General features: G+C 39.9%; 1 protein-coding gene across 1 annotated transcript in view; it reads left to right on the top strand.

The window, feature by feature from the left end:
- prex2 (phosphatidylinositol-3,4,5-trisphosphate-dependent Rac exchange factor 2) overlaps window positions 1-21,420 on the top strand; it is a 115,231-nt gene that overhangs the window by 13,738 nt on the left and 80,073 nt on the right. The window contains exons 2-10 of the mRNA XM_058376712.1: window positions 3,464-3,535; window positions 4,021-4,143; window positions 7,457-7,561; window positions 8,628-8,729; window positions 10,793-10,954; window positions 15,039-15,172; window positions 15,252-15,355; window positions 19,951-20,100; window positions 20,380-20,524. Coding sequence (XP_058232695.1) covers window positions 3,464-3,535; window positions 4,021-4,143; window positions 7,457-7,561; window positions 8,628-8,729; window positions 10,793-10,954; window positions 15,039-15,172; window positions 15,252-15,355; window positions 19,951-20,100; window positions 20,380-20,524 — 1,097 coding nt within the window. The remainder of the gene's footprint in view (window positions 1-3,463; window positions 3,536-4,020; window positions 4,144-7,456; window positions 7,562-8,627; window positions 8,730-10,792; window positions 10,955-15,038; window positions 15,173-15,251; window positions 15,356-19,950; window positions 20,101-20,379; window positions 20,525-21,420) is intronic.

Raw genomic sequence — 21,420 nt, 5'->3', positions numbered from 1 at the left:
CACCGTTCTATCCCAAGGCCTCTTCCAGACCATAATCATTTGGAATCATCTATGTCTAATTTCTGTGACTGTAGAGTAGATCCAAGTGAGAACGTAGTCACTGAAGCCGTGTATGCCGGTCCTGGGGGGGTTTCCAGCAAGTTTTCCTGTCCCACATTCCAAAACTATCCTGGCACGTTGATGGCTGCGACGCCTGCTTCTGATTGTGCTCGTCTCCGACAAGTGGAGAGTTTCCTAAAAAAGGACATCCGGGCACGAAAATCGGCTCTGAACTGTACCGAGCATGTGTTTCTTATCAGAGCTCTGATGTTCATGGTCCGTCTCTGGAGCTCCACAGAGAGACAGACAGACAGGAAGCTGATGCTCAGTTCCACCACAGTCTCCAGACTGTAGCTCTAGTCTCAGGACTGATTATATTGTGGTCCCTTGCGAACATTGTACAGCTGTTTCCATCACTGCAGTGTTGCTTTCAGCTCACACACTCTTCGCTGTTATTTGGCAATAAACCTTCTCTTTAAAAGTCTACTGGAATGTTCATGCACTTTCTTTCTTTTTGAAATGGGTTTTGCTAAAATAAACATCCAGGCAGCTCCTCAGGACCAAAAACAGTGGTGTGAGGTGAGGGTTATATTCCTTTGTTGTTATGTAACACAGTGGCCAAATGGAAATGGGTCAATTTCATGACCCTTTACGTCTGAAAGCTGCTGGTTGGTGGTCAGTACCATCTTTCTTCTAAATGTCCACCAAACTGATCATCTTCAATCACATAGAGTCAGTTGTTTTGTTGATGTAGGGGTTGATTGATCCCCAAATCCTACTTTTTCCTCACTTCAGCTGTATTGTGCATCATTTTGTACAGGAAAATGTGGAGGAAAGATTGCTTGATGCTGTCTGTTTTGCAAAGAGTACTGGAGGTGTACTTACACAGATACATAGCTTTTTATTAAACAATTTGGGGTTAGTGTGCCATAAAATCATGGCACTAAAATGGAACTAAAATGTAACGAGATCGCTCCGGTTTATGCATCAATGAGCCAAAATCACCTAGGTTTCTGAAAAAGATTTTGCCTAAATGATGTACCACTGCTCTTGGGCAAGACGTTTGACCTTTAGTAACCTTTTTGACCCACATCCTATGTTGAAAAAATAAATAATGTGGGTCAATAAAGTAGAAACTCTTTCCATTTGCAAATGACCTGAATGTGCAGTGGAATTTCAATGATATGAACTGGTCTAAAAATCTGCATTCATTCAACCCAATTTATCCAAAGTAAGACACTCTCTGTGTGTGTGTGTTTTAATATCTATGTGTGTCGGAATTAAACTTGCTAATCAGATCCCACATTACCACACAAAGAAGCAATGAATGCTAAATGTTTACCACGGTGACTATTTATTCAAGTCCATGCCATGGGTGTTCTACTATCGTAACTTTGGAAACAGTTTAAAAATGTGATTGTTGAAATATGTGAGCCACTTGTAATCAAGATTCAGCGCCCTGTAATTAGACTTCACCGGCTAATTTAGCCGTGTACTTCACTGGAATCATCCCTGGAAGATTGGATAGCGATATAGCCGTAATCAGCAGATCTGGGTCTGAAATGCTAACAGGAAATGCCTTGTTTTCTTATGTTTGTGTCATCAAAATGGTGCGTAGGACGACGAAGCATGGAAAGTGTCCCACAGAGCTCGATCAGAATATGATACAAGTTCATATTCACAAAATTAAAGAAGTCTTAAAGTATTTAGCGGAAGTTCTTTGGTGTGCTCAAGAAGCTCGACGTATTCCAGCCCTGCTGCAGTGTGTCTCAGCTTTATTAGCTCTGTCACTGACGATCGGAATACAGCCCTTTCTCTTTAATAGTTTTTCCCAGGAACATTGTTCATACACAATACATGCATGGATACTGAATATCTTTAACCTCTTGGGAAAGCAGGCGTTCTGGATGATGGGAATGCTTTTCATCAGGGACTGAGGCGTATCTGATTCGTGTCCTCGAACGTAAACAATGTGTGGTTTAGAAAATGATCTAGCATTTGTTTCGTTTTAGAGCCTGAATGTAGAAAATGAAGAGGTCTGTAGATCTTCACTAGGGATCATTTCAAAGCATCACAGTTCCCATAGCTTTGGCTTTGAATGTTCGATGTGGCCTGAACCTCTGGTTTAATCTACTGTATCTAAGGTTTCTTGATGTTTGTTATAGAGTATCATGTGGACCTGCTAATAATAGGCTTCATTTATCGACCTGGATACAAACAAATGTATTCATAAATAAATAAATTAAAAGAGCATTAACATGCAAAAAGTCGTATTCGTCTTTCAAATTGCTGCAATTTTATATACAAATAACATTCACGTGATTTAAAACAAAATCAACTTTTAGCTTGTTTTATATTAATGACTTGAAAGAAAGCAGTCCAAAAGTAATCCACATATTAAGAGAAATAAGGCTGGGGAAAAAAAATATAAATATACAAATTAAATATTTATTCTCAGTTACACTATATTGCCAAAGGTTTTGGGACATCTGCCTTAACATGTGCATGAATTTAATATGGATTTACCATTTTAGCTATAACAGCTTCAACTCTTCTGGGAAGGACTTCCACAAGGTTTAGGAGTGTGTTTATGGGAATATTTGAGGTCAGGCACTGCTGTTAGAGGAGAAGGTCTGGGTCACAGTCTCCGCTCTGTTTCATCCTAAAGGTTTTCTTTCGGGTCAAGGTCAGGACTCTTTGCAGGCCAGTCAAGTTCCTCCACACCAAACTCACTCATCCATGTCTTTATGGACCTTGCTTTGTGCACTGGTGTGCAGTCATGATGGAAAAGGAAGGGGTCATCCCCAAACTGTTCACACAAAGTTGTCCAAAATGTCTTGGTATGCTGAAGCATTTACCACTTACAGTCAAAAAGATTCAGAAACCAAAGCAGCATTGTTTTTTTATTTCTCTTTGAAATCTGTGAGATCTCTAAACCTAAAAAAAGCACGAACCTCATTGACCCTGAGTGTTTGCAATAAAACAGGAGACTTGGAGAATTTGCTAGCTGTGCAGATGTGATGGTGTGGTGCAGATAAAATAAGAACAGATAACGCTTTCCTCATGCAACAATCTGTCTTGTCAGCATTCGGTGGCGTTTACGAGATGATTTATTTGGTTTGCTGACTTCCTGAGCTGGGTTCGTTTTAAACGACTCAGAATCTCCCAGGCCTGGGCTTACTGAATACTGTGTGATTTATTTATTTATTTATTTTTATAAATAATCTCAAACATTGGGAATATACTGTACGGCCCTGCCGTATCTGTACTGCATTTATAATCTTTCTCTGGCTGTTGATTAACGTGAATCATTCATTTTCTGACTCGATTGATTTGACTCTTTCGAGCGCGATACGATAATTCTCTTATCTCTACATTTTATGCTATAACTAATTCTTTCTCTTTTATTTCTGTTATTGAACAGGGATTCCTGCACCGCCTGAACCAGTACGCTGTGGCTAAAATTGATAAAAACATCACAGAAGAGATTGTTAAGGTGAGTTTTGAGAATAACAGCAAAAGTAGTATTTTCAGTACAATCCACTAAAACAATTAAATCCGGTCCAAATTTGCATGAAGGTGGAAAGAAGGGATGATACAGGAAGCAGCTGGAGTTTATTTTAGCCCGGGGGGGGGCTGATGGGTTAAAGAATTTGTCGCAAGACCACGAGTGCTAGTGACGCACAGGGCTTGCTTACTTTAGGGCGTAAACATGGAATCTGTGTGTGCTGCTTGTTTTGGCTCATACAGGAGTGTCTGTCTTGGAGGATGTGGTGTGTGTGTGATGCTGTGGGGTCACACAGAGGTTACGGTTATTCATTAGAGATACTGTAATGTGTCTAGACTGACTTGTGAGTCTGGTTTGGATATTTTACTTATTATCTGCCACAGAAACCATTCTCTATCAAGCAGAAAGATTAGTTTTCTTTTCCAACTCATGTATCATTACATCTGTATAATCCACATGTGCTCTCTCACCAGGTGCTGTTCTCCAACCTGGAGGAGATCCGGTGTGTGCACAGAGACTTCCTGGCCATGGTGGAGGAGCTCCTGCAGCCGGACCCCCACCCGCATCATGAAATTGGACGCTGCTTCCTTCACTTTGTGAGTCTCTGAGATCATACACATGATGACCTTGTCTTTCCCATTCCCAGTCTCAGGAAAAACAGGAATCATCAAGTGGTTCACGGCAGACCGGATCCGTATTCATGAAGCTTATTTTACAGATTCTCTCCATTGGTTACTGCTTAACCAATCAAATGTGTTTATGCTAATTATCTAAATACGAGACTAGCTGGAAAGGAAAGAGTTTTTACGGTCGACACAAACAAATATTTAACTCTTTTTCAAAAAGAAAATTGTTATATGTTTTAGAGCCATGACGTAATAACAATTCAGTTGTAGTTAGTGTTCAATTTTTCAAGCACCAGCTAGATCCAGAGAGCTGTTTAAGTGGGCGGGGCTTAAATTAGATTTTTTCACACACAAGCTAGCTTTCCTTTACGAGTTTATCTTTCATATGCTAGTTAGCATTCGCTTAACGTAAAGAACTTTCTGCGACATTGTAATAAAATGCAAACATGATGTATGAGCAGCATCATCAGCAACCATTAGCCCTTTTACAACCATTCACAAAATCACAAGTTTCTCATGCTTTGTTCTTCATGTTGTGGCAACTTTAATGTTGTTGTGTTTTTTTTATCCTCCAATAATCCACATCACACACTTTTACACACTTCATGCTCTGTAGCACTGAGTTCTGCTTCTACTTTATCATTCGAATCATAGCGTGACTGAAAAAATCCGATTGAAAAGCCACATGTTTTATAACAAAGTGTCTAGAGAGGCTGAAATCGTGGGTGCAGCTGCGGTTATGGTTCTGTCCCGTCCCTTTTTGAGCCCTCGTTTTTCTCATCCTCGTCTCTTTGTAGTCTCTCTCGAGAGAGAGAGGGTTATCTCTCTGAAAAAAAGCATTCATGGTACATTCCATGTGTATGTGATCTATCCCAGGGGATATGAATATTTCAGGATTCAACAGAAAGCCACATTAAAAGTGGGTTTAAATATATGAGGAAAAGCTAGACAACTCGCGATGGGAATAAAATACGCATCACAACATTTCCGATTTCTTGGACAGCATTTATAAACGCTTTATAAACGTCCAAGAAACAGGTGACTTGTTTTCTTTTCTTCGCTTTTTTTTTTGATAACTATAACATATGCTCTACTTGGCCACCTTTAAGACATGATGCTGTGGCCAAACATCTGGACAGTCCATCACTGTGAGTACAGTACAATCTCTAATCTACTGTCCTATACTTAGACAGGTGGTTCAGTGCGCTAATTCTCCCTATTAGACCTCCCGTGAGCTGTAATAACACCATCAACCCAAAAGATAAATAGAAACCTCCTCTGCGGTAGGCCTGCGCAAAGACGATAGCCCGAGTCTCGTAGTGCCAACCATCACTTAAAACATGATTCAGCAATCATGAGAAAACCGCCGCTATTTTTAAGAAGGACTCTCACATGGACCCTGTCTACGACTGACCACAGCAAATCACGCTCTGTCACTCTGACTGATGGGATTGGAGAAAAAAAAAACTGTTCTTTTTTAGCTAAAGGGAATCGGGTGTGTAATTCTGCTAAGACTCCATATTGGTTGTTTCTCCCAGCACTGTAAATCTATGCACGCGTATTCCCCAAAGAGCCGACGTAACAAATAAGTGTGGTGTGTTTTGTTTATTTTTAGCGTTTCATGTGGTGAAATATTTTTATTTTATTTTATTGACAGTAATTGATGTTCAGTCATCATGGAATGAATATCAAGCCTATACTAGCTGCAAACCTTAGCTAGCTAGTATATCTTGGTAAAATTAGCCTGTTTGTCACTGGTGTATGAAATTCTAGCAATAAAGTCTTTGAGAAGCTACAGGTTACAATGTGTACAAATCACTGTCTTGTGAATTGGCAAGTCTTGAATCTATAGATGGATCAATATTTATGCGTGGATCAATAAAGTTACGTGTATTCACACCGTAAGTTAAAGATAAAATGTAAGCTCCGGCATGTTGTTCATGTTTGTGGTCTCTTTCTTAAGAAAGAACATGTGCATGTTCTCCCAGTGCTTTAGGGTTTCCTCCAGGTTCTCTGGTTTCTTTTACTAGTCCACAGACTTGCATTGTAGGCTAATGGGCATCTATAAATTGACTGTAGTGTGTGAAATGGTGTGTAAGTGTATGTGAGATAGGTGTACCATGTGATGGCTGTCCAGTGCATCCCTTACCTCGTGGCCCAAGTCTTCTTGGATAGTCTCCAGGGCCCGTATTTATAAAGATTCTAAGAATCATCTCAGAGAGCTCCTAATTTAGCCTAAAAATGTAGCTTAAGAGTGATTCAGGACCAATCTCAGAGCAGCTCTGGCCCAAGGAATAGACAAAAAGTTCTATCTTAGAGAGAAGGCGGGGCTGACCCAGTTACTAGTTATGACACACATTGTTTTGAAGACTGTGATTGGTTGTCCAATAAAAAAAAAACTTTTAAATAAGGTCTATTATAAGCCTTGACTTTGTCACTATGTTAAGAAATTTTAGGATATGTCATGCTGGGGTTATATTAACTATGTGACCAATCCTGTTATAGACAGAGCTCCATAGTGACAGAAATGATATACACACAGAGATAGATAGATAAATAGATTCAGCCATTTTCTCCTCTTCTAAAGAAACTTTTAAAGCCTCTCAAAAGTCCTCAACTTTATACCTAACACCTTGTGACCTTAAGAGTTCTTTTAAGATGCTTTGTGAATAACTTTTATCTTTACTAGGATATTCTCTTTCATATTTAAGGGGAAATGCCTTTTTGTCACTAGGAGAAACTCTCTGCAAGAATTTCCATGAAAATGGCCTAGGCTTATTGCAACTCTGTGTAGGATAAGCAGTATAGAAAATGGATGAATGGATGGATGAATGTATGTATGGATGGATGGGATGAATGGATGGATAGATGAATGAATGAATAAATGGATGGATGGATGGATGGATGGATGGAAGAAAGAATGGATGGATGCATGGATAGATGAATGAATGAATGGATGTATGGATGGATGGAAGGATGGATGGATGAATGAATGGATGTATGGATGGATGGATGGATGAATGGACGAATGGATGGATGTATGAACTGGTGGATGGATGGATGGATGGATGGGTGAATGGATGAATGGATAGATTGATGGACATTCCATATTCCAGTGGACTTAAGTTCAAGTTCAGAATTTTGTGTAACTTAGACACACCTACTGAGCCTAATGAGTTTTACTCAAACTCCGCCCTTACATGCCTAACTCTCACATAACCTCTGAATAGAGTTTAAGTGTGTACACACTAAAGTGTGTGTGTGTGTGTGTGTGTGTCCTCAGAGGGCCAGGTTTCAGGTTTATGATGAGTACTGTGGAAACCACGAGAAAGCCCAGAGGCTTCTTCTGGAACTCAACAAGATCCGAAGTGTTCGCACGTGTCTTCTGGTAAGTATTTGTTCCAAATCCTCCATCATGCTCGCACCCAAACATCAATCTCACTCCCGTATTCCTTTATTGAAATGTACAGTATCGATCACTCCACACTATAAACAGTATAAGGAAAAGATATTCACTCTCACACACCTACAATACTCACACCTCAGTGCACTAGTCACTCGTTTACGACTTAAAAGCTTCATAAAACCAGGTTGTGGTTCCGAGCTGAGCTACAAATCCAGCTTTTTATTTCTAACAATAGCAAAGACAAACCACGCTTCTTCCTCCACTTTCCACCTGGGATGATCTTCCCATCCTTCACGTGCTTTTTAAATATGTTAGATGTTAATAATGGGGGTAGAGATGAAGAATAAGAACCAGGTTTGATGCTTTTAAAAGAATTTGATTGAATCTGCATTTTATGGCCTTGACATTGATAACACTGGTGCTGTATGAGGCTGCCGAAGATCGGATTACCCACAAAGCATATAGCAGCTGAGCCTCTGGTTCTGTCTCACTGCAATTTCCCCTGCTCACTGGTTTGTTTCTATTTGCCATTTCATTTTGTTTTATTTCATTTTATTTTGTTACTATTTTATTTTTATTATTTTTATTATTTTTTTATTTAATTTTGTCTTTTTTAATTTATTTTGTTTTATTTTATTTCAGGTTTTTATCTTTTTCTCATTTTATCTTTTTTATTCATTTTGTTTTATATTATTTCACATTTTATTTTATTGTGTTTTGTTTTATTTTATTTTACTTTTTTAAATCGTTTTATTTCATTTTAATTCATTTTCATTTTAATGCTTCTGTTTTTTTGCATTTCTTTGTGCGGTTCTCCGTTGAGCTATCTCTTTTACTACTCTAAAGTTCTGTTTAATTGGTTCTTTTAATAGTTTGTTTAATCTACTCTCTACCCTTTTTTGCTGGTCTGAAATAAACAATAAACATTACCTATTGGTATTTGGTTATATCTCATCCTTCATTCTGATTTTGTTCCATTGCTCTTTTGGTTCTTTCTGTTAGCTCTTTGGTTCTATGTTACTGATTCTGGTTGTTTGCTGCTCATCAGAACTGCATGCTGTTGGGAGGCAGAAAGAACACAGAGGTTCCTCTGGAAGGCTACCTGGTGGCTCCCATCCAGAGGATCTGCAAATATCCTCTGCTTCTCAGAGTGAGTGAAAATCTGTTATTTCCCTCATTATGGCCTGCTGACCTTCTGCCCAGGGCTTTAAAACTCATCCGCATGAAACCAGACTGAAACAAGTGGGTTATATGGGAGGGGATTTAGCCTCATGAGGCTTGCATTTATTTGTTTCTCTTGTTTTGTGCCTTTTTACAAACACACAGCCAAGAGACTCTATCTATCTATCTTTATTAAGTTGCATTGATTTTATACAAGCTTAGTTCATCAGGCACCATGAAGATCGATAACCTGCTTCGATTTGTCCTAAAAAACGTTCAAAGTTCCAAGTCTAAAATGAAGAATTTGAAGAATCCTCGTACAACCCATTGAGCCACTGGGATTTAAGAGTCTTGTTTAAAAGCCTCAACCTGAAGTTCTGTAATATTTCCTGACTTAAAGCATAGCTTGTTAATAACGCTGGCGGTAATGCGTCAGCGAAACGGTCCCGTCAAGCTGACTCCATCTGAACCATTCCATGTTTCAAAATAAGCAGACCGCCGCTGCTGACACTCAACTTATTTCTGAACCAGAAAATTTTCCAAAAATCTTTCTGCTTCAGGCTAAACACCCGTGAGCGCTAGTTCGGCATAACAGAACCGCAATCTCTTGTTCTTTCATGTCCTTGAAGCTTTCGTTTCATTTGTGATCTCACAGCTGGAACAGATAAGCCTTCTAACTAAGCACTTGATAGTGATAGTGATCTATGTTCCCTTTCTGTAAATTAGAGTTAAGCTAAAATGCTGGAGCTGTTGGGGTTGGCCTGTGGGGTATAGGGTTTAGGAGATCTCTATGCGGTAGCTGAGTTAAGCCGGGTTTATGCTCTTAATGCTTGTGTTGGCCCCGAATTGCTTTCACTGGGGCGAAAATCACACATTGTAAAAAAAAAAAGTTCTTTGGTTGTGAGTTGAAATTGGAGACTGGAGAATGGTCTTTAAGGCTCTGATGCTTTTCAGCTCACCGCAGTTGTAAAGAGTGGTTACTTATTAATTTCTGTTTAGATTTCACACAGTTATCTCCCTAATTTAGTCTTGCCCAATTCCCACAAAACAGTTAGGTCCACTGGGAAGCCGACCACATCTTTTCGGGCTCAGAGGAATGAGCTACCTGTGCACTTTTACATATACACTGACCAGGCATAACATTATGACCACTGACAGGTGAAGTGAATAACACTGATGATCTCCTCATCATGGCACCTGTTAGTGGGTGGGATATATTAGGCAGCAAGTGAACATTTTGTCCTCAAAGTTGATGTGTTAGAAGCAGGAAAAATGGGCAAGCGTAAGGATTTGAGCAAAGGGCCAAATTGTGATGGCTAGAAGACTGGATCAGAGAATCTCCAAAACTGCAGCTCTTGTGGGGGTGGTCACTATCTATCAAAAGTATTCTTGTTAGTCCTTTAAAGTCCTCCATGATCTTGAAACTTACAGCACTGAAAGGATCTGCTGCTAACATCTTGGTGCCAGATACCACAGCACACCTTCAGGTATCTAGTGGAATCCATGCCTCGATGAATCAGGGTTGTTTTAGCAGCGAAAAGGGGAGCAACACAATATTAGGCAGGCGGTCGTAATGTTATGCCTGATCAGTGTATGATCTCACAGACTGCTAGTGTCAGTTTGATTGATGGGGGAGAGGATACTGATTGATTGATTTGGGGGTGTGGTAGCACTACTGATAGGAAAGTTATGAGTTCGAATCCCAGATCCACCAAGCTGTCACTGCTGGGCCCTTGAGCAAGTCCCTTAATCCTCAATAGCTCAGTTTTATAAAATGAGATAAATGTAAGTCTCTCTGTATAAGGGCGTGTACCAAATGAATGAATGAGAGAACAAATGCTCCTCCCACCCAGAGAACACAGCAAAATCCTGGCTACGGACTGCTGAGGCATCTCTGGGATTTTGACACACATGACTGACAATTTATGCTACAGCCACATAGAGCAATTGCATAAGCAAGCAGGTGCATAGGTGTTCCTATTAAAGTGTCCAGTGAGTGTATATGAATGTAACATATACAGCACGTGCTCACGTGTGTGTGTGTGATTTCAGGAGCTGCTAAAACGAACACCAAAGAAGCACACTGACTACTCCATGGTGCACGAGTCGCTCCAAGTGATGAAGGCGGTGTGTTCGAGCATCAACGAAGCCAAGAGACAGATGGAGAAGCTGGAGGTTCTGGAGGAATGGCAGTCGCACATCGAGGGCTGGGAGGTGTGTACAACCACCAATTCACCAAAACTCCACTCGGACTTTTCAGAGAAAACGTCCCTGGAAAGGAAAAGCTAGGAATGAGAGCTTGTGGAATGTTCTAGAACGGTCTGTTTCTGTATTTTATAAATATCAGAGCTGTAGGATGGGATAAAAAAAATAACATTCATTTATTTTTGAAAACGTGGCACCTCGATCCAGGACAGAGCAGATTTCTCATTAATGCTGTCCTGGAATCCAGTCAGATTGTGTAGCAGAAGCTGAACTCTACTTCAGTATGACTTCGCTAAAGGAACAGAGACGTTTGTGTGATCGGAGACGCTAGTATTGCGGTGGACATTAAGTGTTCTCGCAGTTGAAGTTGAATCAGTAACAAAACATGTCTGAAATAATACAAAACTTGCTAACACAATTGGCTATTGCTGTTAATTACAATAGCTTTCTTAACATATGCTAGCTCGCTAACAAACACAGGATCTTATTACATAATGAACATAGTTCAGCTTGCGGGTTAGCGCAGCTGTAACGCTTTCCCGTCTCACGTTGTAACCTCGTCTTGTTCGCCAGCTTAAGAGAGAAACTTCGCTAGTGGATTTTCTCACACAATAAGTAGCTTCCTTAATGTTCGCTAGCTTGCTAACAAGCTTATAGTTTAATGACAGACAAAGCTTAGCTAGCCAGCTTGACTGTTAGGTTAAATCATAGAACGATCGGTATGTTTGCTAGCTGGCTAGAAGGTATTTTTTCAGAGGGATAGCTTACAATATGTCAACTTATGGTTTTAATTGTAAAATAATTTAACATAAACATAGAAAGCTTGCTAGTTTGCTGGGTTAAGTCATTCTAAAACGTCTCCTTGCTAATTTACTAGTAAACCTGGCTACTGATGTTACACAATAAACAGTTAAACATTAGCTAGCTAAGAAAAAGGAATTTCCGATTTTATTTAAGCTGAAAGGTTTTCTGCTAGCTCTACACTGCTTTAGCTAGTTTATAAGACATAATAGTTTATAATGCTTTTATATTTTGTTTTAGTTAGTACGTTGATTTTGACATTTTAATGTTACAGATTTTATTCTAATGGATTTTTTACCCCAGTAAACATTTCCATTGCTGTAGTAAAGATTCCGAGCCTGGTTTTACGCTAACGCAACACTGCTTAGTTAATGCTAGTTTAGTACAGCTAGTTTAGTTAATGTTATAGTACCGTTATATATTGCTTTAATCAGTACGGTGTATTTCTGACATTCCAGATTCCATGCTAACGGATTTTTATCCTCCTACACGATTTCTACATGCACTCTAAATGCGGCTAAAATCAGCTCATTGCTCAGAGAATGGCAGAAGATTTACACGTCAGCCATTTTGCTGGAAAACAAAAAAGGCGCATGTTGAAATGATCGGAGCCAGGTTTTCTGTCCACATCAACCGCCGTAAAAAACATACCGCAGAATCCAAAACAGTCTGTCATGTTTTAACAAGCGACGTACATTCGAGTGGCTTTTTAAAGCCTTTTCAAAATGACTCTGGCTCCGGGTTTGTTTGAAAATCCTTTTCTTTTTCTTTTTTTTTTTGCAACAAATGTAAGCCCTCGGAGCCGACACACCCATTCTTGTAGGCGAGAAATCGTAAACATTTGCATGGCCAAGGCTTCGACATGAGTGCAGTGTTCTTTTAGGCTTTTTTTTTCATCAATTAGGCGTACATACTGTTCTGAGCTCAGCCCCGCTCCCAAAATAGCTTTTATGAAGAGCTTTGGAAGCCGATTTGTTATCCGTTTTAGTCATTGGTGGTTCTTGAGTGGCAATTTGCCTGAGCGTTACTCCAGATTATAAATGAAAATTCATGTGTGTGTGTGTGTGTGTTGTCTCCCATCCACACACAAAAGCAGTCAGGTTTGTAGTTGCTGCTTTTATTAATGGCCAGCGTTTAGCTCCGTCTGCATAGAAAGAATCTATACAGAGACTCAATTAAGCTTTACTGTCTACATGCTGAGGGTGTGGGTGGAAGGGTGGAGTGATGTGTGTGGAGTGTGTGTGTGTGTGTGTGTGTGTGAGTGAGTGGGAGAGAGTCATTATTTCCATCCTGCCTTCCAGAGGAGGATGATTGCTTGTTAGCGCTGACCCGGAGCACAGCTGTGTGTCCTCGCAGGCCTGCAGGCTAACTGAGAAGACCACGCAGAGACACAGTGGACGGTCACTTTACTACTGCTACTACTTTACCGCCACTTCAAAAAATAATTTGTATTGGATGTGGAGGCTGCAAAGACCAATTACTTATCCCAGTTGTTCCCAAAGACCAATTACTTATCCCAGTTGTTCCCAAAGACCAATTACTTATCCCAGTTGTTCCCAAAGACCAATTACTTATCCCAGTTGTTCCCAAAGACCAATTACTTATCCCAGTTGTTCCCAAAGACCAATTACTTATCCCAGTTGTTCCCAAAGACCAATTACTTATCCCAGTTGTTCCTTTAAACCAATTACTAAAGTTGTTCCCAAAGACCAATCACCCATCACTAATGCTCCCAAACACCAATTACTAATCCCAGTTGTTCCCAAAGACCAAACATTAATCCCAGTTGTTTCTGAATACCAATGACTAATCCCAGTTGTTGCTAAAGACCAATTACTTATCCCAGTTGTTCCCAAAGACCAATCACCCATCACTATTGTTCCCAAAGACCAATTACTAATCCCAGTTGTTCCCAAAGACCAATTACTAATCCCAGTTGTTCCCAAAGACCAATTACCTATCCCAGTTGTTTCCAAATACCAATTACTAATCCCAGTTGTTGCTAAAGACCAATTACCTATCCCAGTTGTTCCCAAAGACCAATTACTAATCCCAGTTGTTCCCAAAGACCAATTACTAATCCCAGTTGTTCCCAAAGACCAATTACTAATACCAGTTGTTGCTAAAGACCAATTACTAATCCCAGTTGTTCCCAAAGACCAATTACTAATCCCAGTTGTTCCCAAAGACCAATTACTAATCCTTATTGTTCCCATATATCATTCGCTGATCGCCATTGTCCCCAAAGACCAATAACTGATCCCTGTTGTTCTCGAAGACCAATTAATAATCCCAGTTGTTCCCAAAGACCAGCCACTCATCACCACTCTTCCCATCAATTAGCCACAAATCATTAATGGTCCTAATAACAACTCGTTCATCACCTTTGTTTCCAACAACCAGTCAGTGATCACCATTATTCCTAATCACTAATACCCAATCATATTTTTACCACTGTTCCTCATCAATCACTGACTGATCACCACTGGCCCCCAAAGACCCATCACTCATCACCACCGCTACTTCTTGTTGTTGATGTCAATTTTGACAGGATTGACTCGTCTTAAGCATTTTTCTGGGAATCAAAGGATTCAAATGTCCAGACACAGGACACAATCATGACCTAGCTTACTAGCCTACTAGCGGCTGACTAGCCAATTTTGCACCACTTGAGCTGCCCTTTACGACTGATCCATCGCAGATGTGCCAAATAAAACGTTTTGATGAATCAGACACAGGCAGTTTCATAAAAGTTTTGGCACACTATGAGTGGAACAAATGTGTGTGTGTGTGTGTGTGAGAAAGAGAGAGACAGATATGAAAGAGAGACAAAATCAAAGCTATAAGAAACAACAGCGTGTGAGAAAAGTGTACATAATATTTATACAAGCAGAAAGAAAGAAAGAGAGAAGCAGCAGGTTGTAATGCTCAGCTCTTTTCCTTTAATCATTGTGTACTATTTTTATCTCTAATGCCTTCCAAACAGGAAAACAAACCCACTATATAAATTGGACAAGGCACAGTGGTGTGCTGGTGCTGTCTGTCCTGCTCACAGCATGCTGGACACTCCTGAACAGAAGCAGTGACTGTAGTAGTAGTAGTAGTAGTAGTAAGTGCTGTATGGCTTGGCCTTGTCCCAATCCAAGCTTTGTCAAGTCACGTTTCACAGAGCTTGTAGAATCCATTCTCGTGCAAGGCAGAAAGACAGTTTCAAAGCCAAATCCCTCGTGAAGATCAGCGTGAGCAGGTTTTCTTGCAAGCTAACGCTTGTTTTTTCTTGCACTTTGCTCAGGGCTCTAACATCACAGACAGCTGTACGGAGATGCTGATGCAGGGCGTGCTGCTGAAGATCTCAGCGGGGAACATCCAGGAGCGGGTCTTCTTCCTCTTCGACAACCTGCTGGTCTACTGCAAGAAGAAGAACAGGTAACATATAACCCATGCAGAGTATAGAACCTTGTAGAGTATCAGGAACTTTTCTGGAGATGTCTGTGTTTCTTGGCAGGCGTTTGAAGAACAGCAAGGCAGCTACCGAGGGCCCGAGGTACCAGTTCCGGGGACGAATCAACACCGAGGTGATGGAGGTGGAGAATGTGGATGATGGGACAGGTGAGTGTGCGCGGTTCATATTCCTTTTTGTTAAAGAAAAACACACCTCCAACACTTTCTTTGCTCTTCTCTTGTGGTACTAAAATATAACAGTCATAACACTCAAAAAATATATATGCATAAAAGATGGGCAATTAGTATGAAGGCCCTAAGCTCCGCCCGCTTCTTCATGCCAGATCTCCCTGAAAAGCATGTTATATAATATACGCCAATTTATTTTACATTACAATATGAACCATATGAATTTCTGAAAATCATTTATTTCTATACAAATTTCTTACATTCCTGAACTTTTACATATTTATTCCTAATTTCTGGTTAGAAGGACATTACAGGAAATTCCCAAAAATTGATAAAAAAAAAAAGTTAATTATTGTTGGATTTCTGTCAGATTTTATACTGAAAATTAGGATAATATTTAAAAAAAATTAAACCAGAAAAAAACCTCATTTTTAAAAAGAAAAAAAATTCTAAAAGCATATCATATTTTATTTAAAATATTCAAATCAGCCATGCAAATGAATGCCTATATTTTCCTACTAAGCCTCATTTGCATAAATCAATGTATATTATGATATTTTGAAATTGTATTTTTCATATTTATGGTGAAATAAAATCCCTGTTCAGCTATAATGTTATAAGTTATGATATACTGTAGCATGCCTTAAGGTTTTGCTCATGTAATAGAGTTGTATGGAACTTTATTTCGCTCTGTATAACTATATTTTAACATCCGTGCCCCACCTGCCATGTGCTGTAACTAAATCCATCTGTTCAGCCATTGGGGGATGATGGAGTTCCATCTCCCACTTGAGTTATGAGGGAAAAAAAACCCCAATGATTTTTCGCCTGATGTGCCGACCTCAAGACTTTATATCTGGTGCTACTCCTTTGCTAGGCGGTTGGGGTTCACATCTAACCGCTTCAACAGCAAAAGGTTAGAAAAATGCCATTTTCTGGGCAAGATGACAGATCCTCAGAGCTCAGTTTCTTGCCTGAACACACTACGGAGTGTATCTTGGCTGAGGAGGAGCTCTGATTATCAGTTATATTTGCAGAAGCAATTTGGCCTCTGGTGGATTTAATATCTGGCTTTTTAAACAGAGATCAGTTTCAGTGCGTGGGGAGGAAACAAAGCCAAATTTAGCACACAGGCTCATGGGTGTTCTCCACAATCTCCCTAGTTCTAAGGGAAATATAGTTATTACTGCGACTTAACTCGCACATAATGAAGGTGATTGATGGTGTGGTTCATCTGTGGCTTAAAAAATGGCTCTTCCAGCTATATATAGAAGTGGATTGGATTTATTCGTTTCTATTCTGGTTAAGTAGGAAGATTTGTCATTTGACTTTTTATAGAATATACAGAATGTACAGGATAATAACGTTTTTTCTTTTTTAGTTTTGTCCATATCTTATTTAAAGCCATTTGGGGTTTCGCTTTAAAGTCAAGCCAAATCCACATGAAATGAAGTTAAAGTTCATATTAAAATGATTTAATGATTAAGTATTAAGTACTGGCTACTGTTAATTAATATGACATTGTCCTAAGCAGTGTTGTCATCACAGCTGCTGGGTACATTGAGTGTATATATGCTGTATATAGCTTGCATCAGTTAATGTTCTGAACAACCAATCATTAATCACCATTGCTCCCATCAACCAATCACTGATCACCATGATTCCCAAAGATCATTCACTGATCACCATTGTTCCTAATGACCAACCACTCATCACCAGTGTTCCCAAAGACCAATCACTCATCACCACTATTCCCAAAGACAAATCGCTCATCACCATTATTCCCAAAGATCAATCACTCATCACCATTGTTCCCATCAACCATTCACTGATCACCATTATTCCTAATGACCAACCACTCACCACAATCACCAATGTCCCCAAAGACCAATTACTGATCCCCCATTGTTCCCATAAATTATTTACTGATCACCATTGTTCCCACTAACTAATTACTGATCACTATTGTTCCTAATGACCAATCGCTCATCACCATTGTCCCCAAAGACCAATCATTGATCACCATTACTCCCAAAGACAAATCATTCATCACCACTGTTCCCAAAAATCATTCACTGGTCACCATTGTTCCTAATGACTAATCGCTCATCACCAATGTCCCCAAAGACCAATCATTGATCATTACTCCCAAAGACAAATCATTCATCACCATTGGTCCCATAAATCATTCACTCATCACCCATATTTCTAATGACCAACCTCTCATCACCAATGTCCCCAAAGACCAATCACTGATCACCATTATTCCCAAAGACAAATCACTCATCACCCTTGTTCCCAAAGACCAATTCCTAATCCACATTGTTCCCCAAGACCGATCACTGACCACAACTGTTTCCGTCAATCATTCACTGATCATCATTGTTCCTAATGAGGAATTGTTTGTTTCCAACAACCAGGCACTGATCATCATTATTCCCAATCACTAATCACCATTGCTTCTATTGACCAATCCCTCATCATCATTGTTCCTCATTAATCATTGACTGATCACCACTGGCCCCAAAGACCCATCACTCATCACCATTTTCCCCAGTCACTAGTCACTCCTCACCATTGTCCCCGAAGACAAATTTCTAATCACACACTTATTGCCACTATTTGTCCCACTCACTGCAACCATGTCCTTCCCTTCGATTTTCCAATTACTCAGTGCTACAGCTTTGTCTTGAGCTTTTGATGCTTTAGCTACTTTCCCCTTAAATGTGTCGGCAACATCAGTCCTAAGGAGCTAGTTAAGCCGTTTTTTCTTGTTGTGTGAGAGCTTGCTAACGGTTGCAGGCTTATATAATACTATATAATTAGACCTTAGAAATGCAATGGTTGCACTTTTCTACCTCATCATTACATTACAGCTTGAATATTTTTGTCAAAATCTCAGCTATGTTCGTCTAGCTTGTCTTGCTAACTGAGTAAGTAACACGTTAGCACTAAAGTTAAAAATAACAGCTTGGTTTTATTTGCTAGCACAGTATACCTCTGCAGGCAGAATGTCAAGCCGTTTGAAACAACAGCCACGCTCGCACTTCCTCTGAGTCAGGATATTTTCTGCGTCTTGCCTAGCTCACCTCAGACCCACACACTTACTCTGCTGGTAGTGTAATAAAACAGATCAATATGTCTCTGTCTGTATTTCTGGTGTAGTGTGCCTGATTTGGCCACTGAGATATAGACAGATAAATCAATGCAACATTCAGGCTAGTCAGTCGAGAGAGAGAGAGAGAGAAAATAATAATAATGTACATGCCAGGACTGATTAAAAATTGAGAGAATGCTCTGTTTATAATTCAGGGGAAAAAAGAGTGAAGGGGAAAAAGTGCCACCTCAGTCGCCTTAGGATGTTTACTCCCATAAAATTCACAGAGTAATTTCTCAGATTTCATTAGACCGGATCGCTGGGTGATTTGTAGAGCAGAAGAAAAATTTACTCAGTGGAACAACTTTTACAGTTGTTCCACAAAAAAGGGCTTATCTCAAACACAGCTACTGTGAAAGTGCACTTTTTCGAAACGCTGCTATGATTTAAAGCCTTTGTTTTGAGTTTGTTTTATGTTCTAAACCACAAGAACTGAAAATGTAATCAGGGCAAAGTGTTGAAATCGGGTGTCAGCTCTTCATTATCTTCTAATTAGGGTGATGGATGAGGCCTGTGGTTTTTCATGTAGTGTTTTATGACATATTTCATGGTGGAACACCTGAGAACATCATTTTCCCCAATTGTGCTGTGTATTACTTCAGCGTTTTGTGATTCCTTCATCCTGAGACTTCTTCCATTCTTCTTTTTCTTCTTCTGGTTGCTATAGATTTGTGCTTAAAAACTGCTGCTATAGTCATAAAACCTGCCATATGTTCATCCCAGGACTAAAATTCTACTGCTACGTTCGTCTTGTAACTTGGAATTACGGACACTTGACTAGCACAAAAACCCCTCAAAAAAGCCACCTGAACTATTTTCTGTTCAGGAATGTCGTACTACCCATGATCCTTCATTCAGATGACCACACTCAGAAGTAAGAAGTCAGAACTTTATTTTCTACCTCTGGGTTACGAAGGAGCTACAAAGTGGCTAAAAATCCAGTCCATATCCATCTTTTGTTAGCAGCAATCTAACCAAATAAAGCAAATTCTATATACTGTATAAGTACAAATTCTGTGCAAGCATTAGCTTTAATTTCCTTTGGGATCAATAAAGTATCTATCTATCTATCTATCTATCTATCTATCTATCTATCTATCTATCTATCTATCTATCTATCTATCTATCTATCTATCTATCTATCTATCTATCTATCTATCTATCTATCTATCTATCTATCTATCTATCTATCTATCTAAGTCATTTAAAAGTAAAAAGTGCTCGTTTATAGTGGATGCTCTGAGCAGCCATGACGATTCAACATCACTTGCTAATCTCGGAATTCTGTAGACCAGCTCATGTTCCTGAGTAGGAATTTCGAGTCTTTTCTTTAAGCTGCTTTGTGGCAACTAGAAGTAACTTTGATTAGCTTTCGTGGTCTGAGCTAGGTCTTCACTTTTCTTCTTGCCTTTTCTAGCGGACTACCACAGCAGCGGGAACATCGTCAACAACGGCTGGAAAATCCATAACACTGCGAAGAACAAGTGGTTTGTGTGCATGGCCAAAACGGCTGAAGAGAAGCAGGAGTGGCTGGAGGCCATTTTGAAGGAACGAGAAAGGAGAAAATGTGAGTAACGTTAATGACAGGCAGCGAGCCGTAACACGGTGTACGCTCCATCCAATTAAATGTGTCAGAAGCAGTTAGCGGAAGGTTCGAGTGTATGTGGTAATTAGCCTAGAGGCTTTTTCGCTGTTAGCTTTTCCAGCTTTCTCGAGGTAAATATTGAAAGTTACCTATATATTTTGTGTATAAAACTGAATATTACTCACATTCATACAGCAGGATGTGACTCATTGCCGGTTCTTTTTTTTTCTTTCTTTCTGTCTCTTGCTATTTTTCCTGAAGCACTGAGGTTAGGGATGGAGCAGGACACTTGGGTGATGATTTCAGAGAAAGGCGAGAAGCTCTACAACCTCTTGAGCAAACAAGGCCACCTCATTAAGGACAGGAAACGCAAACTCACCACCTTCCCCAAGTGCTTCCTGGGAAGGTATGTCTCTCGACTCTCATAGTGTTTATAAGAAGCTCAGGAAGATACGGCCTGAGTTTTGTTCCTAGGTAGAAGAGAGGAGACAGTATCTCAAGTTTATCTTTCATGAAAACAAGGCTGATTATTCAGAACATTCAAATCAAGAGACACAAAAGGCGTAGGTTTGCTTCTGGTAATGATTACTCTCACTTCTGCTGACTTTGTTTGGGTGAACTTTGACCTGCGGCTTCACAGGAATCAGATATGTAATCCTGTAGGAGTCAAATGGATAGTTCTTCAGTTGTTAGTGGAGGAATAAAATGCTGATTTCTTACTGTTTATTTGCTATTTCTAGGTTTCTGTGGTAAAATGATCTGTTTTTTTTTGCTAGAAGTTTCATGATAGCAATTTTTAGACCTCACAGACTTTCAAGTCTGAGTTTGAGAAGGGAAACAAGGTCACTAGAGGGAAACATCACGTACAAGTCGAGTAGAGGTAGAACAGTCTTCGTGGTGTGTCTTTGACGCTATTGGAATACCCACAATTCAAATCAGGATCTCATTCATCATCGCTTCCCCGTTTAGCATCTCTGGAAACCTTCTTTGTCTTTCCGGGCTCTCCCAGGAGAACCGCTCGTGTTCATTCTCAGCTTGAGGCTGAAATCAAATCCAGACCTTCCCCGAATCTTGTTTCTTCACTAGCTGTTCGCATGGACGGTTTGATTCAATCAAGATTCCAGCACACCACAGGCCAAACGAAATCCCAGCAGCCTCACACCCTGCTGTCAGGTTAAACCAGAGGTCAACAGCTGGCGGACCACGACCTGGATACAGAGGAGGAAAATACACGAGCAGTCGTATTTCCTTACTCAGAAGTTATTTTTAGTGTGTTTATACTTTTGAAGTTGTAGTCTTCCG

The sequence above is a fragment of the Hemibagrus wyckioides genome, linkage group LG23 (genome assembly GCF_019097595.1).
Source record: "Hemibagrus wyckioides isolate EC202008001 linkage group LG23, SWU_Hwy_1.0, whole genome shotgun sequence".
In the NCBI taxonomy this organism is placed as follows: Eukaryota; Metazoa; Chordata; class Actinopteri; order Siluriformes; family Bagridae; genus Hemibagrus; species Hemibagrus wyckioides.
The sequence above is the reverse complement of the archived record's forward strand: the minus strand, read 5'-3'. Positions and strand labels throughout refer to the sequence as shown.